At 33.8% G+C, this 21,010-nt stretch overlaps 1 protein-coding gene and 1 long non-coding RNA gene across 3 annotated transcripts; both read right to left on the bottom strand.

Annotated features, from left to right (window-relative positions):
- Positions 1 to 15,699: 15,699 nt before the first annotated feature.
- On the bottom strand, positions 15,700 to 18,795 carry LOC110941916 (dof zinc finger protein DOF5.4). 2 transcript variants are annotated; one of them, XM_035990375.1, is made up of 2 exons: positions 17,470 to 18,795; positions 15,700 to 16,047 (listed from the first exon to the last, which is right to left on the bottom strand). In XM_035990375.1, the coding sequence occupies exon 1, from the start codon at positions 18,425 to 18,427 to the stop codon at positions 17,477 to 17,479; it is 951 nt and encodes a 316-aa protein (XP_035846268.1). In that variant the 5' UTR covers positions 18,428 to 18,795; the 3' UTR covers positions 15,700 to 16,047; positions 17,470 to 17,476. The 2 variants fall into 2 exon arrangements, with proteins under 2 accessions (XP_035846268.1, XP_022039297.1); XM_022183605.2 differs by having other exon boundaries at positions 17,465 to 18,795.
- A 1,440-nt stretch (positions 18,796 to 20,235) lies between these two features.
- On the bottom strand, positions 20,236 to 20,929 carry LOC110941915. The gene is made up of 2 exons (XR_002594496.2): positions 20,485 to 20,929; positions 20,236 to 20,413 (listed from the first exon to the last, which is right to left on the bottom strand). It is a non-coding gene; the product is annotated as an uncharacterized LOC110941915 (long non-coding RNA).
- Between the last annotated feature and the right edge of the window lie 81 nt (positions 20,930 to 21,010).

Below are 21,010 nucleotides of genomic sequence, written 5' to 3' on the forward strand. Positions count from 1 at the left end.
TCTAAAACACAATTCAGTTTTAACATGATCATATTTATATTTTAACATGGTAATGCCTTTATCCTAACATGATCATGTTTCTGTCTTACATGATCACGTTCTTTGCATTTCAACATGACCATGTTTCTGTCTTTGCATGATCATGTTCTTTGTCAGGTAAGTTATAAAACACCTCAATTAGTTTTAACATGATCATGCCTTTATCCAACATGATTATGCTTCTATTCCAAATTCAATTCCCCTAAATTCCATGAAATAAACGACTCTTAAGAAAAAGTATTTTCAACAAACCAGTTACATCTGTATTTGAAAATGAACTCCAATGTCGGTGACTCGGTGTGTCAACTAAGAAAACATGTTTTTTCCTCAATTTAGAAGATGCTTTCTAGTTTGCCCAAGTGTTCTAATCAATGGATAATTATGTTATTTAATTTCAGCTAATTGAATATTCCACTTACAACTTCAATGTATGACCAAATAATTATAAAAGTTATGATATTTAAAAAAAACAACTTTGTTTCTTTAGTTTATAAAATGAGTAAGTTATGTATATTATTTCTAAGAGATTATTATTTAATCTTTTAAAATTATAAAATTTGTTGATTAAGTTTTATCCCTGTAAATATTTTTTGTAAGTAGGAGCTTAATAATTTCAAAGGTTTTCAAATGAAAGAATATAAATCAGTATATTATAGGTATGACTATGGTTATGGACGTTGTTTTGAGTGTAACTTACGTTTGTTCAAAAAAGCTCGTGACTTGAAGCTCGCTCGAATCTTGTTCGAACTTAGTTTGGAAAAATCTTGCTCGATATGGCTAGACTTAAAACTGAGCTAAGCCGGCTTGGTCAGAAAGTGTGCCTAGCTCGGCTCGTAACGAGCCGGATTGGCTCGGTTTAGCTCGCTCGTTAGCTCGGCTCGGCTTAGATTGTATTATTTTACTTTCGATATAATTTATTTGTATATACATTATAACATATTACAAAAAATGATCATTGCATACATGTATTTAGAAGTGTAATTGGATATCTATGACATATTTGAGGGTTAATTATCATGTTATGAACTTATATTGTATTTTGTTGAAAATAGAAACTTATTTTGTGTTATTGAATTTAATTTTGGGCTTGTAATGTATTATGCTAAACTTATTGTAAATACGTTCTTTTGAACTATTGAAGAATACTAGGGAAAAAGCCCGTGCGATGCACCACATGCATAATAGCTATTGTTTGTTCGTGATAAGACGTTTGACAGTGCTTGACAAACTAACCTGCGAGATGACTACTAACCTGAGCAGCACGTTATTTAATTATATTAGTAAACAGAGTATTCCATGCGTAAGTATAACGATCCGACTTGAAACATCTATCGCCAGCTTGTCCTAAAAGTTTCTGTACAGGGGAAGAATATAATTTAACCTATGAACCGTTTACTCCGGGTGACCCGCTGGGTTCAGGTTGTTAAAAGTTTCTTTGTAGACGATGTTTATTTGTAGCAGAGCATTACGTCGGAGTCGACAATTTACACCATTCTGCTCGTTCTCTGTTAGTGTTAGTTCATCAATCGTTTTATTCTACACTCTTCACTAACCTAAATTTGAAAAATAGTTACGACTTTTCGTGTCAAACTTCCCCTTTCAAATGTAGAAACTAATATAGTTGATGCTATAATTGTTCCATTTTCCAGTTCTTTTATATTGATAATCAAAACTACTACAAAAGTTGTACTCTTTTCTATCCCAAAACACATGTGCATGTTATTCAGATGTCTGAATAGAGATCCACACATACAAAAAGAAGGATCGAACAACAGCTTTCGTATATGTTTTAAGTTCTTGCAAGAACGGCTTGTTTTACATGTCCGGACATGTGAAGGCCATCTTCGTGCATTGGTCTTGATCCTAACATGTGTCGCTAAAACATCAAAGCCGTTGTAAACAAACCAAACATCCAACAAACCGTGAGTACATCTATAAACAATAATAGTGAGTATATCTATGTACAAATCAAACATCCAACAAACCGTTGGTGAACCTTTTGATAGAAAGTTCCTTTATTTTTATTTGTTAATACATATATAAAATAACTAATAGAGTAGGAGAACCGTTTAACTCGCTCTATCATAACACCTTCTTTAAGCTCTCTGACTCCTAAATAATCACACATTTAGATCGCTCATATTGCATTACTAATGTAGAATGTTTGTTTTTTCCAATTGAAGAAGTTTGCTAGACAAACTATTAATCCCTTTAATAGTTAATCCACATCTCGCAAGATTTTAGATTTATACACAAATCGTGTACCTTTCACGACACTGCTTACCAATACGACTGAGAAGAGACTGTGTTATGAGAGACCATTTTGTGGGCCCATCCATATGTTTTCACCAGCTCAAGGACTTTTTCATCCTCCTACAGCGAAAATAATAATAATAATAATAATAATAATAATAATAATAATAATAATAATAATAATAATAATAATAATAATAATAATAATAATAATAAAAAGAGACCATAAAAGCTGTTTTGATCAAACGTGTCAAAGAGTAGGAGGGGATGTGGTGAAAACCTCATGAGTCTATGGACCTTTAATAAGTTCTGAATTAAGAACCTTTTTCCAGCGATGCAGACATTGGACTTCAGATCTATCAGAAAAATACACAGCTGCAAACACCAACTTTTATAATTGATTTTAAAAAAACATTCATGTAAAGCCCATGAATTCCAATCCCATATAAAGCATAAGAAAACCAATAAGCCGGTGAGAGAAACAAAAAGAAATTACGTTGTATAAATATGTAGGGACCAAAGTCTCATATGGATCACTGAGAATAATCAGTCCATGAACATTAATTATTGGAAATTTCAATAGCAGTAACTATATGAAACCAAACCATTGAAATCATATGAACATTGAAATTTAAAATCAAAATGACTCAATAAGACGGGCACTATTGCCCTTTTTGTTAGACTGGAACCCGTACCACTTTAATAAGAATAAAAACACGTGATACCACTAACCTAAGACGCCATCAGCTTTTTTAGTTATCTAATATACTTTAATGATTGGCATTTGTTTACTTATTGATATACACGGCTCCTTATAACTTATCATTTCTCTCATTATATATGTGAGAATGACATGTGAGACAGAACCTTTTATTTATGTGCGGGTATAACTGGACCGAACTTAACTATGGATTGGGAGTGGCTGGGGGATTTCTTGAAGGGAATAGTGAAGCCTGTGGCCGCCACCGCGGTGGTCAGGGCCAGCTCAACCATTTTGGTGGCCTAAGGCGAAGTAAAAGCTTGTGGCCTTTTTAGTCACATCGTCTACAGGGTACGTTTAGCCAATCCCGAATAAAAAAATTACTAAAAATGGAAAAAATTCGTACCAGCCATTCCTTATGGCCTTGAAACTCCTCGGTTTTAAGGTTTTAACTAACTGTACGATAATTTATCAAAACTACTGTTTGTAGAGTAATTAGGAAAACAAACCTTGATGAAAAACACCGGCTGTGTGCTGGGAATTGCGTGTGGTTTCCCAAATAGAGTTCAAAGCAGGTTCGGTTTGAACCAGATCAGGAACATTGTTAGGCACAAAACGTATTTGATGTTGCCCATCTGCAAATACAAAAGCATAATAAGTTATAAAAGAATCGAGAATAAGTTATGATAAGAAATTGGCTCCTGAATAATTTGAATACCATAAAATGATGAAGATTGACTTCTTGAGTTAAAGTGGATAGTTTCTTTTTCTTTTTGTGGCTTTCGGCGACGGGCATTGTGGTCAGAAAGCCTCTGGCGACAGCTCCACTTCTTCCCATCAAATTATGACAGCCCGTAAAATCTTTAACAGTCATTGGAAAGCACAGTTGTGTTGTTTTAGAACTGGTTGAAACGGGTCGGGTCAGGTTGACCGACAAACATTTGTACCCATTGTAACAAATATGAATACATTAATAAGCTACCTTTTACAAATAAACAATGTAGGACTTTAAACACTTTTAAATTACACTTTCGCTAACTTTTAATAACCAATTCGCTTTTTATCTTAAATTATTTGATTTGACCCGTTACATATGAATACAAAAACATAGTTGTTAGTGGGGGTTTTCAGTAAAATGTAGCCTCTGTTACCAGCATGAGTCTGCATACGGTTACTTCTTGAGTTAAAGTGGATAGTTTCTTTTTCTTTTTGTGGCTTTCGGCGACGGGCATTGTGGTCAGAAAGCCTCTGGCGACAGCTCCACTTCTTCCCATCAAATTCTGACAGCCCGTAAAATCTTTAACAGTCATTGGAAAGCACAGTTGTGTTGTTTTAGAACTGGTTGAAACGGGTCAGGTCAGGTTGACCGACAAACATTTGTACCCATTGTAACAAATATGATACATTAATAAGCTACCTTTTACAAATAAACAATGTAGGACTTTAAACACTTTTAAATTACACTTTAGCTAACTTTTAATAACCAATTCGCTTTTATCTTAAATTATTTGATTTGACCCGTTACATATGAATACAAAAACATAGTTGTTAGTGGGGTTTTCAGTAAAATGTAGCCTCTGTTACCAGCATGAGTCTGCATACGGTTCGACCATAACACATGGATGCAATATAAAGGTTCTTTGACCATTTTTCATGCAGAATGAACATACAAACAAAATTCTTCATAAAAAAAGTAAAAAAAAAAAAAAATCCCAGCAATTATGGGTTTTACTATTACGGTTCTACCTTCACGTGGGTACTCGGGAAGGCGGATGTTCTCATGGTTTCTTGTGTCTCGTCCATTATTTTACGCCTCGGGATACTCAAAATGAACGCTTGCAACTAAAAAAAGAGGTAGATTAAATAGGAAACGGGTCAAAATTTTTCCAACGTGCACCTTCAATTATTTAATTTAAAAATTAGATGATTATAGAAGTTAAATACCTTTTGTAATTGTATTTTACGCTAATGATCTACATAAAAGATTAAAATGTTGGGATAAGAAAGTGTTTCGGGTCAACCATTCCCTTCTCAATCCACACCATAAGCCAAGAAAATCTCAACCATCAAAATATGATCCAAGGGCTAAAAAGTGGTTCCTAATTATGCAATGGTTATCATTTTAACCTTATTCCATGAGACTTGGGGTAAGATGCAGGAAGATTTTTTTGAGTTTTAAACCATCTCTAACTAAGTTCATTATTTAATCATTATTGTTGCAATTATTAGGTATTATAGATAATACCATATGAAATTACCTTTTAGTAATTTTCGTTTCAAATTGGTTAGCATCTTTTGAGTTTTAAAACCATTACCTTTTAGTAATTGTCGTTTCAAATTGATTAGCATCTTTAAAGTTTTAAAACCATTTATAGTTATAATTAAATTCATAATAACGTTGATTAAGTTTGTTTATATTTTGATTATTATTATTATTATTATTATTATTATTATTATTATTATTATTATTATTATTATTATTATTATTATTATTATTATTATTTCATATGATGTTCATCAACTATGTGATAAAATTGCAAAAAGGTTGTAACCTTATTTGTATGATGTTTAGCACAAATTATCTTGATTTACTTATTTTATTTTTGTTATCAACGTTTCCTATAATTCTCATTTCAAGAGTTATATTAATTTTAAATTTGGGATCCACCATATATACACACACATATGCCGTTAGTAATTTATAAGTAAAGCACATATTCGTTTACAACCCAATATTTTGATGTACCCTTATTATTTAGTTTAATTATAAAATTCAATCAACTCATCGGTTACGGAAAAGTTGAAACGGAAAAGCAATTTAAATATGAGGAAGGTGATGGTGTTTAATTAAGTCAAATGATTTAATTCTTTATCAAGTATTTAACAATACTTAATTTATAAAGTTATCAATTTAATTGTATTTATCAATTTATACTCATGTAGAAAGACTAATTTGTCTCTTTACTAACTTCATTGAGTTGTTGTACTATAAACATAAAATGTTGCAATTATTTAAATTTGGTTGGAACCCTTGTGAAATGTTTTATATGATTGTATAGATAAACGCAATCAATTTAAATCTCTTGTGCGTGTTGAAAACATCGGAGCCCTTAAAGTTTGCTGCCCAATCCTGTCAAACAATACATCCTCAAATATTTTCTAGTATCAATTAAATCACACAAAAGCATCATATGTTAAAAAAAATATTCAATTAGAAATTAAAAAAGGAAATACCAATAGGCCAAATAAAGACTTATCTCCAAATGGATAACTTTTCTCGTACCCACCCCTTTACACCTCCATATACATGAAGCTGCAAAAAGGAAAAATACTATAAATTTATGAACAATTAAACAATACATTGGTAAATGGTTCCAGATACTATAGTCATGCGAGGGTACCTTGCTGAAGTATGAAGTGTCTCTCCACCAAGATAAATCAATTTCATATCAACTTATCTCTTTCTTTTCGGTTCTAAGTCGCACAATAGCAGACAAAGGAGTTGATGTTGAGTGAAATGGTGAATTTATAGTAATGATGGGAGATTCCTTAATCGATCAAATTTATTACATATTGATTGAAATCGGACCTTTGGAGTGCTTTTGTGGTTTATTCCAGTAGGTTTCTTTTATTAATTGCATTTCAAGTTTTCAATTTCTTTTAAGTACCGAACTTATTATTTCATTATTATAATTAATTGTGATTATATTCTCATTTAATTATTTTTTAATATTATTTCATTTTTATTTTTAATATTAAAGTGTATTTAATTCATGATGGTGTTAGAAAGACAAATTCACCCCCAAAATGTAATTAATATATGCATTTGTATGTTGTATACTAAGCATTTCTTCTTGTACCTCTTAATTTTTAAGAAGTCATTGAGGAAATGCTTTATAATATAGTATTGGTGCATTTAAAACAACCATAAATTTTGGTTTTAAAATAGAACATATAACTAAACTTTTGAATATATATAGATTTTACACTATTGAATTTTGAAAGCTATTTATAAATTTTCTTTTTAAATTTGAGCCAAACCAAGCGAGCCGGCCAACTTGGTTTAAAATCCGAGCTGGCTCGGTTTATAATCGAGCTGAGCCCGAGCTTGCCTTAACTCGGCTCAGCTCATGAACAACCCTAGTAACCTTGAAGCCTAGTAACCTTGTGTGTAATGTCACGGATCCAATATGTCCCCATCGCTCTAGCCTTATGCCAAAGATGTAAAGGTGTAACCTCTATATTTTCACCCTATTATTCAACATTATTGTTTTCATAAGTCTATTAGTTAGAAACATATTTTCATCTTTTTCCCTGAGGTGATACATAATGTATATATTTTAATATTAGAAGGGTACATACACTTTCAAATTTTGTTATATTATGGTTAGAGGAGGCAATCTTGACCCAAAGCATTTCAAGTAGGTTAGTTTGGGTTGCTTTTAAAATTATATGGGTTGGTTTGGATAAGATATTTTAACTAAATGGGTCACAACTTGTCAATTGAAATTCCATCTTTTTATTTTCGGGTCAACATGGGTGGACAAATTTAAAGAAATGGGTCGATGTGGGTTAGTGTCTTAAAGAAACGGGACAAGTTTCGAATCGGAATGGGTTTCGAGCCGTCACAAGTATCCACACGAGACGGGTTACAACATGAAACTAGTTTTGGATCGGAACGGGTTCGGTTCGAATTGAGTTTCGGGCCGAGATGGGTTTCGGCACGACGCAGGTTTTGGATCGGAACGGGGTCAGTTTGGATCACGTTTTGAGCCGACACGGGTTTCCACACGGGACGGGTTTTGGGCCAACACGAGTTTCTGCATGGGACTCAGTTTTTCGGTTTCGTTTCGGATCTGATCGGTTTTGATCTTTTCAATTTGTTGTTTCGTTTTAGTTGGTTTCGTTTCAGTTCTGTTTCGGTTGTATGGTTTGGTTTTGGTTTGATTTCGATTTTTTCAGATTTTTTTGTATCTTTTTGGTCGGTTTCGTTTTGATTTCGGCCTTTTTGTTTCGTTTTGGTTGGTTTTTTCAGTCTCTGTCCCAACTCGATCAAAAGGTATATTAATAATGAAACCATGTTTTTAGAAATGACAAAAAAAACCAACCCGTTTCTACCCGAAACCCATTTCGAACTAGACCCGATCTGACCCGAACCCGTTCCAACCCGGACACGACCCAAAATAACCCTTTTTTAATTTGACCCATTTCGACCCTAACTTGTTCCGACCCTGACCCGTTCTGGCCTATGACCCGTTCTGACCCGACCCAACCCATTTGCCAGTCCTAATTATGGTACATATGTTAATCAGGTATAAGAAGTAACTATTATAAATGTTTATATGTTGCATCCACTGTCAAATTTTGTTCCACTATGGTAAATAGGGTTGAGATCCTGTACAAACAATGCTAACCGTAAGAACCGTAAGAACAGATCTGAGCCATTGATAGTTTCAATTAAGGGTTGATATTGATTACAAATAAAACCCCAATAATTAATAATTAATACTATCAAGTTAGGGTATTTTAGTCATTTAGTCATTTCCTATAAAATACTAATTCCACCAAGTTTTTTAAACTAAAATAACTTTTATATATTTCATTAATTTTGGAAAAAAAGTATACCATAAAATCAAGTATTTTTTTATCTTTAATATGAGTACCATATTGCTATACTTTTTTTTTATTTATAAAAATGACTTTTTAAAAAGTTACAAAAAGGTGTTTTATAATTGTGCTAGTTACGTAGTTGGAATGTGCTAATATGAAAATGTATTGTGCTAATTTTAAATCTATACGTATGTTCTTACTTTATTATGTAATTCTTATGTGTTGTTATTTTTTTTCCTTTTGTGTTGTTATTGGGAGCATATTTATAAATAAATTTGTTTTCTACTAGTTACGTAATAGTATGTGTTATTTACAAAATTAAAACAAAAATATGAAATTGTGCTAGTATGTAACAGTATGTGTTGTTTATAAAATTAAAAAAAATGAAATTGTGCTAATTATGTAATAATTATGAAATTGTGCTAGTATGTGTTTATAAAATTAAAAATAAAAAAATGTGCTAGTATGTAACAGTATGTGTTGTTTATAAAATAAAAAAATGAAATTGTGCTAGTATAGAACAATATGTGTTGTTTATAAAATTAAAAAAAAATGAAATTGTGCTAGTTATGTAATAGTATCTGTTGTTATTTTTTTCCTTTTATGTTGTTATTGGGAGCCTATTTAGAAATAAATTCGTTGGAATGTCGTATTTTTATTGTGCTAATGTTGTTTTGTTGGTGTTACAGTCGGATGCCCAGACGGTGGTGTTAAGAGAGTGCTAATGTCGTTATTTGATTGTGCTAATGTCGTTTTTGATTGTGCTAATATTGTTATTTGATTGTGCTAATGTCGTTTTTTGATTGTGCTAATGTCGTTATTTGATTGTGCTAATGTCGTTTTTTGATTGTGCTAATGTCGTTGATAATGGAAGTTCCTTTTTTGATTGAAACGAGAATGATGATAATGTGGATGGTCTTACGTTATGCTAATGTCGTTTTTTGATTGTGCTAAAGTCGTTGATAATGGAAGTTCCTTTTTTTTTTTATTGAAACGGGAGTGCTAATAATGGAAGTTCCTTTTTTGATTGTTTTAATGTCGTTTATGTGGGTGTGCTTATGTTTTTTGTATTGGTGGTTCCTGAAGGTTTGTTTATCTGAATATGTTACAAAATTTCAAATTTTGGTTTGAATTAATATGCATGGATTTAGGGATATTTTGATAATTCATTTTAATTAATTATAAATAAATAGGGTCAAAATGTCTAAATTACCCCTAAACTAATTTTTAATTGAATAACACTTGTCATTTATGTATTGGTTCTTATGGTTCTTACAAAAACAAGAGTTTGTATTTGATCCCATGCCATGGTAAATAAACCTTCAAATTTTGTTCTATTGTAGTACATAAAGTTTTAAGTTGTGTTTTATGGTACATTGTTGGGTCGTATGAGTTAATCCCCGAACCCGAGCTTCTGGGTTAGGGGCGGGACAATTAGGTCAAGTCTCGAGCTCATGGACCTATAATCAAGTAATTATTTAGAGAAAATGAAGAGTTATTGTTGGTTTATGATTCCTAATTAGATAATTATAGATGTTATTTTATTTAATTGGGAATTAGTATCAATTTCTAATTAGTATCCATTTCTAATTGTATGCTTATGATTTAGGGTTATAATTGATTCAGTTTTGAGTAATTTTCAGAATTAATTAGAGAACTTATGTGTTGTTTTATTGTTTGATTATCGATTGGGACTTGATACATACGATGACCAATCGTGTTGCCTGTTCTCTCACATGGTTCCCCATTGAATGATCGATGATGATGAAAGTATTGAATAATTGGAACGGTGTTATGATGGTTGTAGAGCTAGAGCTAGTGGGCGATAAGCACGACTAACATTGGCGAAGCTTTGAAGGGGCAGGGAGGGGCGCCCGACCCCCCGAACTTTTCGCTCAGTAGTGTTATATATGTACTTTTCGTATAGAAATGTTTGGGTATATACGTTTTTGACCCCCCGGTTCTATAGAAATTTTTGGGTATATACGTTTTCGACCCCCCCGTCGAACATGTCAAGCTTCGCCACTGACGACTAAGGCGGTGCAAACACTTGGTCCAACAACCTTACCACTATGTTGATTGATGAATCGAATAAGGATTGTGTTTTGATGTTTGATTCGACGTCTTAACTAATGAATCCTCTTTTTTCCAATGTATCTTTGACACAAATTAAGTATCAAAGTTTTCTACTCTTAAGTAATGTTCAACTGTTATATCTTTCAGTCAAAGATGTAAGTAGTTTTGTCCACATATTGTACATCATGTCATATCGAAAACAAGATTTATGTTCATAATATATAGGGCATGATCTCAATTTAATGTATCACCTTGATATTAAAATGTATTACACTACTTTAAGACAAAGAAAAATAAATTAAATCACTAGTTAATATATTTAATCCTTATTTATAGCATACAAAGTTATATTATGCTTTTTACCTTTTTAGCTATAAACAAAATATTAATTAATAACGAAGGAAATTCAGAGGTTACGCACCAATGCTAGTTATTTTTCTACTTTCTTTTTGAACAAATGTATCAAGGAAATGTCACTGTTTTTAATAATTATACCAAAATTAAATAGTATTGATTTTATGTCGATACAATAGTCATATATCATTTATGATTTACCATGTTCTTAATAAATTCTTGTGCAAAAAAGTTGTAAATGGGTCATGTGCGCGATAGTTATGGTGATCTTCAATACTTCTTCCGATCTATGAGACTACTCACGTCATTAAACTCGACAAATTCGGCTTTTGCATAAGTAATTGCATAGTGTACAATGGTCATGACTCATACGAACTAAGGCAGTGATTGTGGTTAGTACAATGAGACCACTTCTCCTAACCATAACCCCACATGACATGCATTGGTTTGAAATGGCTAAGGTATATATCACCGTAGGGACACCCAACCCAACTCTAGGGCTTCACACAATTATTATTGTTCTTTCTAAATATCTATAAAAGAAGTCATGTGTAAAACAAGGTTGTTGTATTGGAGATTTTACTCAAGATCATTAGGGTCTTTGTAATAAGATCATAAGATGGGATCAAGATCTTAAGATCCTACTTAAATTTAAAATGTGTTTTCCATATTGTGTATTAACTAGAATTTTGACCCGCCGCGTGTTGCGGTGGCGCTGAAACTCAAAGTAACTTGAATTTGTACCGTCAAATATCTGACCTGCCTCGTTTCCGAATAAAACTTATCTCAAAACGTAGACCCGCTAAAAACATATTATATTTGACATGACTCATTGCCGATAAAAATTTACGTTAAAACGTAAACCAACTTATATTTATACCAAAATACATTAAAAAAAACACGTAAGCATATAATGTTTTGTAAGTTAAAGAATGGTATCGTTGATTGCAGTAGCGTTGAAACGTAAAGTAAATTATACTTATATATTGCCAAGTGAAAACATATTATATTTGATCTGACTCGTTTTCTAACAAAATTTATGACATAATGTAGACCATTTACGTCAAAATGCAGACCATTTACGTCAGAACGTAAACTAACTTGGATCTATAACGACACGTACTTAAAAAAAGCACGTAAGATTATAATGTTTTTTATGTTAAAAGAGTGGTACCGCGCGTGACAGCGTTGAAACGTAAAGTAACTCGAATTTATACCACCTACTGAAAACGTATTATATATAATATAATGTAAACCAACTAAAAACATACATAAAAAGGTGTAGTGGTTCAAGCCCCATTCTTGCCCCTTCAATTATTATTCAATTTTGTTTAATTATTATTTAAATAAATATAAAAAGGGTTCAAAATAGATGTGGGAGGATCCTATTGGCCATTCACAATCATCCCAGGCGTGGAAAAGAAAATGTCATTAAAAAAAGACAACAAACGCCCAAGGGGGCGGTGTGGTGGGCATTATGTGGCGTTTTTGGGGCATTCCACACTCACTACGGATGGTCTTAGCATGTTTATTTTATTGAATTTTACTCAAAGTTAGCCGGCCTATAGTTTTGGTTTATTAATTCCAACCAATCTAGATCTGACGATCTATGATTCTGTGATCAAAATCTGGATCCATCAAGCATCGATCCAAGATAATAGAAATCTCTCGTATTTATACAAGATTGAACAAACACATTAGAGAACTTAGATAACGGTAACTGGATAACATAAAATCTTCAACAACATTAAAAAAGGGCCGGATAAGATTTTGGAGGAGATAAAAGTTAACTGTACGCGTTGATAATGCATAGAGCTAAGTTTAAAACGGTAGAGTGGATAGATTGGTGTTGTTTTAATTTATGTTTGTAGCTTGTAATCTCTTCGGTGGTACGTTCTAGCTCCTTGTTAGAATCGGCCTCCTTTTTCTGTTTTAATGCAAAAGTTTTTCATACCTGATGAAACAATGGTTAACCGGGCAGGGTTAACTCACTAGTCTCGTCAAGAAGGGTTAATCCCTTCCTCTCGAGGATCGTTGGCTGGGTCACCGGTGGGTTGATCTCCTGCACAAGGAAACAAACCGTGACTCGTAACAAGGAGGATGGGGTGGGGGTGCTCCTTGTTACCACTCTCCGGCGTGAGAATCAGTAGTCTGCTTGGGAAGCAAAGTATGATAGTAGTAGTAGTGAGAGAGTTGTGAAGAGATACCTCAAACCTGGTTTGGGGTTGGTATTTATAGCCGAGGAGTGAAGGAGGAGGTGGATGGATAGACTGGCGGCATGCTGCACCCTTGCAGGTGTGTCAGACATGTCGGCCGGGGAGGCGACGCCACGTCAGTCTGTTGCCTATGTAGTCCTGACAGGCGGCTGCCATTGGTGCTACTTGCTCTGTGGTGTCAGTCCCACTTGATGAGTAGACAGGGTGCGGTGCAAGCCACATCGCTGTTTGCGGTAACCGTAGACGTTCCCGCGTCTTACTATTTGATCAAGAAATACGCGAGATGCGGTGCTAGGCCGCATCGTCGTCTGTGGTGACTGCCGCTTTTATCTAGCTTCTCTGTATTGATAGAAGTGTTCACTGGATGTGGTGCGGGGCCGCATCGCTGTGAATACTTCCGTTTTCATACACCAGATGCGGTGCCAGCCGCATCGCTATACCGTTCTCATATTCCAGGTAAGTCCTCCTCCATCACTGGACAGATTGGATTCAACCACTGTGTCGATGCGTTCCCGCACGAACATAAGTAGGTTGTTAGCTAGTGGGGGTTTTGATAAGGGTAATGGTCACTCGTGGTCGATGCTGACACCATACCCCTTCAATACCGTTCAAAAAAAAAAAATATGATGGTGACCTTGTAAGCCACTCTAGTTATGTTGGATGAATGATTTCACATGAAACCCAAATCGAAGAATCCAAATTGAAGTCTAAGGTTGAATCTTTTAGCAACAAAGCTTCATATGTTACCAAAGTTTACAAGTATAGTTAGTCCAGTTCTTTTTTTAGGAATATTTATATTACACTATTATTTAAGAATTTTCAAATAAAATATTATTTGTATCTATATATCACACTAATTTATATTTTTACGAAAAAGAAAAACCACTTTTTAAAACTCTTCAGATTAACCATCGATAATTGACTAATTCCGTAAACCATATCATAAATAATTTCCTTGAAGTTTTTATGTAGTTCTAGAGTTCTTACATAATATTTAAGGTTTACTATCATCAGGGCCGGCTCTATAGGCTTGGCAACCTAGGCACGGGCCTAGGGCCACCAAAAAATAAGGGCCTCCAAGTCTTTAAAATCTTTTTTATATATACTATATATGTATGTAATAGGCCCAAATAAATACGTTTATTTTTAAACTAAACTGATTTTTCATTAAAGGAGTCCAAAATAAATATCGTTTAGCAAACAAAGGTCAAGTTCCAAAATCCATTTCGCCTTGATTTCCAACTAGTACAACACAACAACCATCGACCTAATCATCAATATTTAGCGGCCAAAAACCCCTAAATATAGCCGCAATCATCGTTCCCACTTCTCATCGCAATTTCTAGGCTAGTGGCTATTATTAGACGAAAAAAGTAAGGGCAATCACTCATTGTGTCGGGATTGGAGGAGAGTTTATCGGCGAAATTAGGGCTCCTACTTCAGAGTTCGCTTAGGGTCTCCAAAAACATAGGAACGGCCCTGACTATCATGTGCTTAATGACGATATTATGTATGCCTACTAAAGATATCGAAAGATGGCTCATGCATGGGTTGTGTCAAGTCTTTTACCTTAAATGCTTGATCACCATCACTTCTCTTTCGACTTGTAATTTTGAATTAATAGTTTATCAAATGAGATATTGTATAGTTAATATGTAAACGAGAACTTATTATATGTAACAAGATGAACGCAACTTTAACAAGTAGTAAAATCAATAAATTGTTAAGAGTAAAATTATATCGAGATTGAAGTTAATTTTGTTTTTAACTTGGCTTAAAGAAACATATGTGTATGATCTTAGCAAGATCAAATAGTAAGACGGCTTAAAGAAACATATGTGTATAATCTTAGCAAGACAAAATAGTAAGACGAATACTAACCCTAACAAAAGTAATATTTTATAACCTAAAAAAAAGGTAATATTTTATATATTTGATAAATAAGATTTTTATACTTTAATTTGATAAATGAATATTTTAAAAAATATTTTAGCGTTTATAATAATAATAATAATAATAATAATAATAATAATAATAATAATAATAATAATAATAATAATAATATAATATCTAAAGTAAGGACAAACAAGATGAGAGGTGGCATGCACTATGCATATATCAATACGTATAGGAATAGTGGGGAAAGCAATGCACCCATGTATTATTGATGTCGATATGACTTCTATTGTCATCCCACAACCAACTATTAATGAATAAAATTAATGTTGCATATTCCTAAATATCTTTTATTGTCATTTGTTGTTTGGATTTTTAAATTTGTCTAAGTATGTTTTAGGTTTTATTATAACATGGATTTTTAATTTGTCTAAGTATGTTTTAGGTTTTATTATAAAATATTGTTGTTTATTTTATTTGTTTAGGGACCCTATGAATAAGCTTTAAACATAAAGTAGATCATCAAATGAAAACAAAGTAACTAAATTAAACATATAAAGACAATGCATATGGAATTAATACATAATGAAAAACATAATCACAAAACTTTGCATGTAGTTTAAGAAACTTATTCAAAGCCAATGAGTGGAGACTTGGTGTTCCTTGTGACCCAGTTTCGACTCCCACTCTCCCCCATTATTTTCTGCAGCATCCAAGTGAAGGGCGAATATGGGTGGCGCCGGTTCGTCTTGAATGGAAGGCGGGGTTTTACCATTATTCCACTGTCGTGCCTTCGGGTGGAGGTCGGGTTTCCGCGCATCTGGGAGAGCCAAGGGGCTGGCGGCGGTCGAGTAGTCGACCTTGGCCACAGCGTCCGGTGTCACGATGGTTGGCACGTCGTTCCTTGTCGTTCAAAAAAAAAAGAAACTTATTTAAAAGATTTAAGTTATTTTTAAAAAGATAATAATATTTAAACCACCTCACATTGTATTTGAATTTACTGAGTATGATGATGAAATAAAGAAAATGGAAATTTTCTCAAGGATCCGCGGAAAACATGTACATATTACAAAATAATTACAAAAATCCGCAACAGTATTAGGTTTGATTAGTAGAGGTTGTCTCATTTGAAAGAAAAAAAAGTCATGATATTCTCAAAAGGATCGGCACGTGTTTTACATCGATCGAAAACTGTAAAAGCCAATTGTATCGTTGTTGTTCGGTTCATATCAGTACATTTGGGTACGAAGCCGATACCGTTCTAAACACAACTCTAATTATAATAAAATTTATGTCTGAATGCTAACAAAAATACTTAATCGATACTGGTATCAAAAATATCGAAACTGAAATGAATAAAAACGCAAATCGAATATCGTACTGATATGCGATAGATTAATGGTTTGTTGCTAGTAGTGCAAAAATAAAATGCCAAAACCGAAAATCTTAAATACAAGTAGGGGCATCTATGTTGTGAAATTGGTTTCGGTTCAATTGAGATGGTAGCAATACGGTTTTAATACTCGGTATAGTTTACGATATAAAAATATATTTTATTTTGAATACAAATTTGTTCTCAATAAAACTTATATCGGAACATCATAAAAAATATTAAACGTAACTGAGTTTTTTAAATTTAACGAACACAAGTTATTAGAGATAAACCATAGTATATGATATAGTTATATATAAATTGCTTGAATATAATTAAAAAAATAAAATGAAGTCATTAATAAAACTTTAATTAAAATGTTTAAATACTGTATTGTATATAAAATTTATTTAAACATAATTTAGAAAAATAAAATAAAGTCATTTTTAATGCTTTAATTGGCCTCAAATACGAATGAAAATGGGGCCTCCAATCCTTCCACTACCAACCCACACACATGCCCATTCCTAGTTCGTACAATCCATACCAATCCACACATTAAATGATTTTTTTTAATTTTTTTTATCCTTAATGCATTTTAATTCATTATCTTGTGTTAATAACAAATTTAAACTATATCATCACAAATGAATTTGGTATACACCTATATATGAAAAATAAAATTATTTAAACAATAAACACTGATTTTGTATATATTATAAGTATAACTAAAATAAATAATCACAATATGAAACCTTCACAACCCAGAAAAAAAAAAGGTAACAAGAGTCAGTTTCGGATTAACAACAAGAACATCAAACCCAAAACATCTCTCGAGATCAGAAATCCCTTAAAAAAAGAAAAAAAAAACAATAAAAGATTTACATAATATTTTCTGTTATTTTTCACGGTGGGTAAAATGTTCTTGTAATTGATATAATTTAATACCTTACATATATGTTAAGGAAGATAATTAAGCTGATCATGCACATGATCATGACCACCATCATGATCATCCCACTGAGTTTGACTCCAGTATGACTGATCAACGGCTCCTGTTAAATCAAACAATGCTTGATCGGTACCGTTATTCCAATCCTCAGTTCCGATTCCAACTCCGGTTGTCTTCTCCGGTAAATCGGAAAACTCATTTGTGAACCCTAGCGGACCGGTTTCTGGAACTTTTAACTCGTCTCCGAGCGTATGATCTGTGTGCATCCATTGTTGCTGGTTTGCCGGTGAGTTTTCTACCATATGACCGGTGTGATGCAGTCGGAACGGCGAAATGTCGGTGGAGATGTTGAATCCGACCGGTAAGTGAGGTGTGGATGACGTAATCAAGCCGGTGAACGTTCCGATTTCCGGAAATATGTTGTTGTTATCGACCGGTGGTGGTTCGAAGCTAGGGTTAGGGTTTGGAGTGTTGAAAAATCCGGTGAACGTCGATGCGGAGTTCGCCGGATTAATATTCGACAACACCTCCGCCGCGGTGACAGTTACGGTGGCGGAGGCGGTGGCAGTGGCGGTGAGGCTAGAGCTTTCACTAGACGAATTTTGCGAATTTGATGATTTTCGATCACCGGCATCGGAGCTAGGGTTTCGGTTACTGTTCGGCTTCGGTTTCGATCGCTTAGTTTTCCGGCAGCCGCCACCGACGGGGACGTTACGGAGGACACCGCCTTTGGTCCAGTACCGGCGGCAGCTTTTGCAGAAGTGACGTGGCTGAGAGAGGTTGTAGTTGTTGTAGTAACAGAATTTTGTGTTCAACGACTCACAACGCGGACATTTAAGAGCTTGTGGGCCATGGCCGTGGTGGTGGTGGTGTGGTCGTAACCGTCTATCGCCACCGCCACTGCCGCCGAACAACCGTCCTGATCCACCACCACTACCAACTGAATGTATATCCTGCATTTTTTGTTGAAAATTTACGAATATAGCTGCAGATTGCAGGTGAATGCGGATATATATATGAAGAAAGATGAAGAAATCGAATCTAGATTATGAATTTATCACCGACTTTTGAAGAATTTGAGCTCAGAATTTGTTTCTCTCTCTAGAAAAGAGTATGTGTTAGAGAATGAATGATTATACGAAATATCTGAACAAAAATCGGAGCATTATTCTGAAGAATAAAATGGAGTGCTTGGAGTGAGTTTACGAAAACACCCCTCCTACTGGTGAAGAACTACAATCGTTGCCACTCACTGGGCAATTACGAAAGTATCCCTAGTGGTACTAGGTGGTACGAAGAATTACAGGACGACGAAGGGGTCTATATGTATGTACACCAAGCACTCTCGTATAGTACTGTTGCAAAAGGATATATATGTATAATTACGTCATTTTCACAATATAAAAACTTGGCCCATGAATATGATTTTATTGAAAGGGAAAACCAACATTGGTCATTAGAGAGATGGTAAACCTACATAAAGCCAACAGGTTTACAGGTATGATATTTTAAAACTTCTTTACAGGTATGAAACAGTTATAATATTATATAGGGGTGTGCATGGTTAGACTAAAGGGTATGGAGAGGATGGGCTTGGAGGGGATGAGCCGCCACGTAGGCGCCACGTAGGAGTGGCTTGGAGGGGGTGGGGGATGAACCCCTTTATGTATATATATATACTAGTTTAAGAACCCGCGAGGTTCGCGGGTGGACTAAAACACAAATGAATAAGTTTAATTTATTGAACTAATCGTTTGAATTAAATGACCGTTCAAGTAATAATAAATTAGTAAACTAAAATGAGACAAATAATTTAATCTCTAATAATTTTTTAATTTGTGAGGACATTCACTGATAATCCTATATGTAAAAGATATTATTCATCAATCTCTATAAACACGCAATAACGCCTTTACAACCCACTTAACCTGCGGACCCGTTTGACCCTTTGTCTGGTATCTTATTAATTTACATTACTTCTTTTGTTATAAAAAAGTATGAAGTCAAGTATTATGAAATCAATTAGTGTATACACATCATTTATAATATCATCTAACATTCCAGATCCCGCACAATTTGCCAACTCTAGTTTTGGCAATTGTAGATCCATGATTTCTATTAATGTAAGCAATACTTACCTACCTCCAGAGAGGAAGTCTGGTTGATTCTTCACCCAAGTCATTCAACCTTTGGGCGCTTCATAAAGGAAAAAAAGTAAGGGTTGTTCAAAAAGCTCACGGCTTGCTCGAAATTGGCTCGTTTGTAAAAGGGCTGAGCACGGGCCAAGGTAAGATCGACTTGGCGGCTCGCTCGTTAGGCTCATTTAAAATTAAAACCCAAATTTTAATATATGTAAATTAAAACCCAAAATTTTATTATATATAAGATTGTATATATAATAAGATTTTTATGTAACCCAAATTTTATGGTTTTGGATCTCGTATGTTAATTTTTATGTTTACAATTATTATGTATTATAAGATTGTATAAAATATCATTACTATATGTATAACAATACAAACTTGTAATGGACATAAATATTGTGACAATGTTAAGAGCGGATGTTATACAAATCGTAAAGATAAATGAGTCAAGGCGGTTATGCTCACTTTAGCCAGGCATGACTCGTCTCGTTTACAGCCCTAACACAAGTCATCATTCACATTCGAAAAAAATTCTTATTTTTTCATAAATATGGAGAAAAAACGGTCCTTAGCATTATATTGACATCATATGAAAAATAAAGTCCAGGTGTTTTTTCTGCAGCTTTTAACAGACTATAAAAGTCTGACCCATTTTGATAACGGGTCGAAATGTATTTCATTGATAACGGGTCGAATGTGGAAGGAAAATTAGCTAAAAAGAAATAGTAGTCTAAAATATATACAAAATGGACATAAAAAGTATTGATAGGCTTAAACCGCTCCGACCCATTTTGACCCATCCTGCACAATTTGCCAACTCTAGTTTCGACAATGATAGATCGATGACTTCTATTAATTTAAGCAATACTTACCAACCTCAAGAGAGGAAGAGAGGAAGTCTGGTTGATTCTTCACCCAAGTCATTCAACCGTTGGGCGCTGCAAAAAGGCAAAAAAGTAAGGGTTGTTCAAAAAGCTCGCGGCTCGATCGAAATTGCCTCGTTTGTAAAAGGACCGAGCACGGGCCAAGGTAAGCTCCACTTGGCGGCTCGCTCATTGGGCTCATTTAAATTAAAACCCAAATTTTAATTTTAATACATGTAAATTATAACCCAAAATTTTATTGTATATAAATTATAAATTCTTTTGTTTAAAAATTCTTTTTTGTAAATATGTGTAGAAATATAAAATTAATTTTCTTTAAAAATGCGACGGGTTGATGAGCTGGATAGAGCACAACATTTCAACTCGTAAAGATAAATGAGTCGAGGCGGTTATGCTCACTTTAGCCAGACATAGCTCGTCTCGTTTCCAGCCCTAACAATCCATGGGTGGCCTGTTAAATCAAGCAAACGTAAATTAGTAAAATAAATTAAATCATTTTTAGAACGTCATGAGC

This window comes from Helianthus annuus, chromosome 5, assembly GCF_002127325.2.
Source record: "Helianthus annuus cultivar XRQ/B chromosome 5, HanXRQr2.0-SUNRISE, whole genome shotgun sequence".
NCBI classification, from domain to species: Eukaryota; Viridiplantae; Streptophyta; class Magnoliopsida; order Asterales; family Asteraceae; genus Helianthus; species Helianthus annuus.